This window comes from Pteropus medius, unplaced genomic scaffold (genome assembly GCF_902729225.1).
Source record: "Pteropus medius unplaced genomic scaffold, Ma_sr-lr_union100, whole genome shotgun sequence".
NCBI classification, from domain to species: Eukaryota; Metazoa; Chordata; class Mammalia; order Chiroptera; family Pteropodidae; genus Pteropus; species Pteropus medius.
In genome coordinates this window covers 1,389-4,036 of record NW_024343156.1, presented here as the reverse complement: position 1 = coordinate 4,036, position 2,648 = coordinate 1,389, and the positions used below count along the sequence as shown (strand labels likewise).

Sequence of the window (2,648 nt, the reverse complement as noted above, 5' to 3'; positions counted from 1 at the left end):
ACCCAAATCAGGCACATAGTAGGTGCTCAGTACATGGTGTGGATGCACATCATCTGCAAAGAGACTCTCCTGAGTCAGACACAGTTGAATCTGCGTCCCTGGCCCTGTCCTGACCCCGTGATGTGGACTGAACTGTGTTCCCTCCACATTCCATGTGGAAACCGTCACCCCGCAGGTGACAGCCTCTGAAGACCAGGCCTTGAGGAAGTAACTAAGGTAAAGGAGCTCATGTGGGTGGTGCCCAATCAGAAGGGCCGGTGTCATTATGAGAAGAGAAGGAGAAACCAGGGGTGAGCGCACACAGAGAGAAGGCCGTGTAGGACTCGGGGAGAATGCAGCCGTCTGCCGGCCAAGGAGCGAGGTCTCGGGAGAGACCCACCTGCCCACGCCTCTGCCTTGGACTTCCAGAATCCAGAACTTTGGGAAAACACATTTCTGTTAGTTAAGGTTCCCATCTGCATTTTGTGTTATGACAGTCCCAGCTCCAAAACATCTCTCATGGACTCTGTCCCTAGGTCCACCCACCCCACATCCAGGAACTTCAGGTCACTTAAGAAAATCACACAATGTGGACAGAGGTAGCAGACAGGTTTTCTGGTGTGGGTTTCTGACCTCAGATTTTCCAAACAGAAAAGAGAACGTGCTTTCCTGTAAGAAGAGTAGGGCTGCACAGGGAAGCCCCGTTGCAGGGGGTCAGCAGGTTTTTGTCTCACTTCCCCACGGGCCTGGAGCACTGTGCGAGTATCTAGACTGCTGTCATATGTCTCGCAGTAATAATCGGCCTCGTCCTCAGCCTGGAGCCCACGGATGGTGAGGGAGGCCGAGTTGCCAGACTTGGAGCCAGAGAATCGGTCGGGGACCCCGGAGTCTCGATTGCTATTACCATAGATGAGGCGTTTGGGGGCTTTTCCCGGGAACTGCTGGAACCACTGCACATTATAATTCCCGACGTTGGAGCTGCTTCCAGTGCAGGAGATGGTGACACTCTGTCCCAGGGCCCCAGACACTGAGGACGGCTGGGTCAGCACAGACTGGGCCCAGGAGCCTGGAAGAGGGAGAGACACAGAGATGGTCATGCTGGGGCTGGAGTAAAGATAAGGGAGCAGAGCTCCGTGTGGCCTCCCAGGGTCCCCTCCACTGTCCCCTTATCCGGTCACCTGTGCAGTGAGCGAGGAGGGTGAGGAGGAGAGGGGACCAGGTCATGGTGGAGATGATCACCGCGTCCTGCCCTCTGTGTCCCCACAGCTGAGGCAGAGCTTCCCCCACGTCTCTCCCTCCCCTCTTCAAGCTCTGACAGAGGGAGGGTCCACTCATGCAAATGAGACCCAAAGCTTTCTGATCCCTCACTGGGACCCGAGTCAGGCTCCTCTGCCTTAGGGTGTCAAATGGTGAGCAGGTGCGAGGCTGTGTAGGGCCCAAGGGATTGGGGAGGTCACAGCCGTGAGGCCTGAGCAGAGGGCACAGGCAGGACCAGGTGGCTGGCCCCAGTTCTGATCAACCTCAGAAATTCAGGAACGGGACAGCACGTTCCCTGGTGTCCAGCCACAGACACATTATTGTGTGAGTTGGTGAGCAGAGCCCATCAGAGACTCCTTCTGTCTATTTACTTTACTCTCTACTGCCCCTGCATAGGGTCAGTCCATGTGTCAACTTATATGGCCTCCTCATCAACTAAAGGCATCATAGTGCTTCACTCAGTCTCCTCGGGGTGACTGTCCTGAACTCCCTTGGCTGTTCAGTGGGGCTGAGGTGGTGTCTCATACAAAGTCCTCTCAGATCAGAATCAAGTCCAGAGCAGTGACCGTCCCCATGGAGGCATGTCCCCTTCTGTGCAGGACGCAGGATCTTTCCTCATGTGTGATTCCACCCAGGTGTCCAGGGCTCTCGTCCCTGTGGATCCCCCGCAGCCATGAGGAGCTGGGGCTCTTCTCTTGGGGGCTGGGAGCGGGTGGGGAGGACGCCCTTCCCAGCATCCCCCGTGGGTGATGCTCTGTAAGTCCTTGTTGTCTGTCAATATTCCCACCTGCTCAAACAAATACTCCGCGTCCTGGGAGCGGTGATTCCCGCCTAGGAGTCTGTCCTCAAGCTCCCAGTCTCATATCCTTAGGATGTTTCTTCATAATGTCGTGTCTACATCCTTCCTTTATATCATGTGGGCTCATGTAAATTTGCTTCCCTTCTCCTGTCCCCACTGCAATGTGTCACACTGAGACCACATGCAAGTTCTCTTAATTACTTCAAAAACGGCAAAATTTTTCCCTTCTTTTCTGAAAATATTCCTTTGTATGGGAGATGGATCTCCTATATTTCCATGTTCACTTCATAAACATTTAAAACAGTGTTAGGGCACAATCTGGGTAGATATTGTGTTGAAAACTAACAGGAGAATGGAATGTCAACAGGAACATTTGAATGTGAATGAGGTTTGGAGAGAGAACCTGCAAGGCTGGTATCAATGAGGTGGTTGGGTAGGGAGGAGGGAAGGGTCTGTATGAACTTGAGGTTCTCCCTTTGTGCACCGTGTGGATGTTTCCGCTGCTAAGTCTTGTAGGAGACGTGGGGCAGAACCCGCTGGGGGGACTCCGATGACAGCTCGTCTTCCTGGTGCTGAACAGTCGGGGCCAGTGAAGGAAGCAGGGGAGAGGAGA

The 2,648-nt window shown here is 53.9% G+C and overlaps 1 gene segment (V, D, J or C); it reads right to left on the bottom strand.

Annotated features, from left to right (window-relative positions):
* Positions 1 to 467: 467 nt before the first annotated feature.
* On the bottom strand, positions 468 to 1,255 carry LOC120606094 (immunoglobulin lambda variable 1-40-like). The segment is given in 2 exon segments: positions 468 to 1,045; positions 1,158 to 1,255. Coding segments are annotated over 2 exon segments (624 nt in total).
* Positions 1,256 to 2,648: the final 1,393 nt, after the last annotated feature.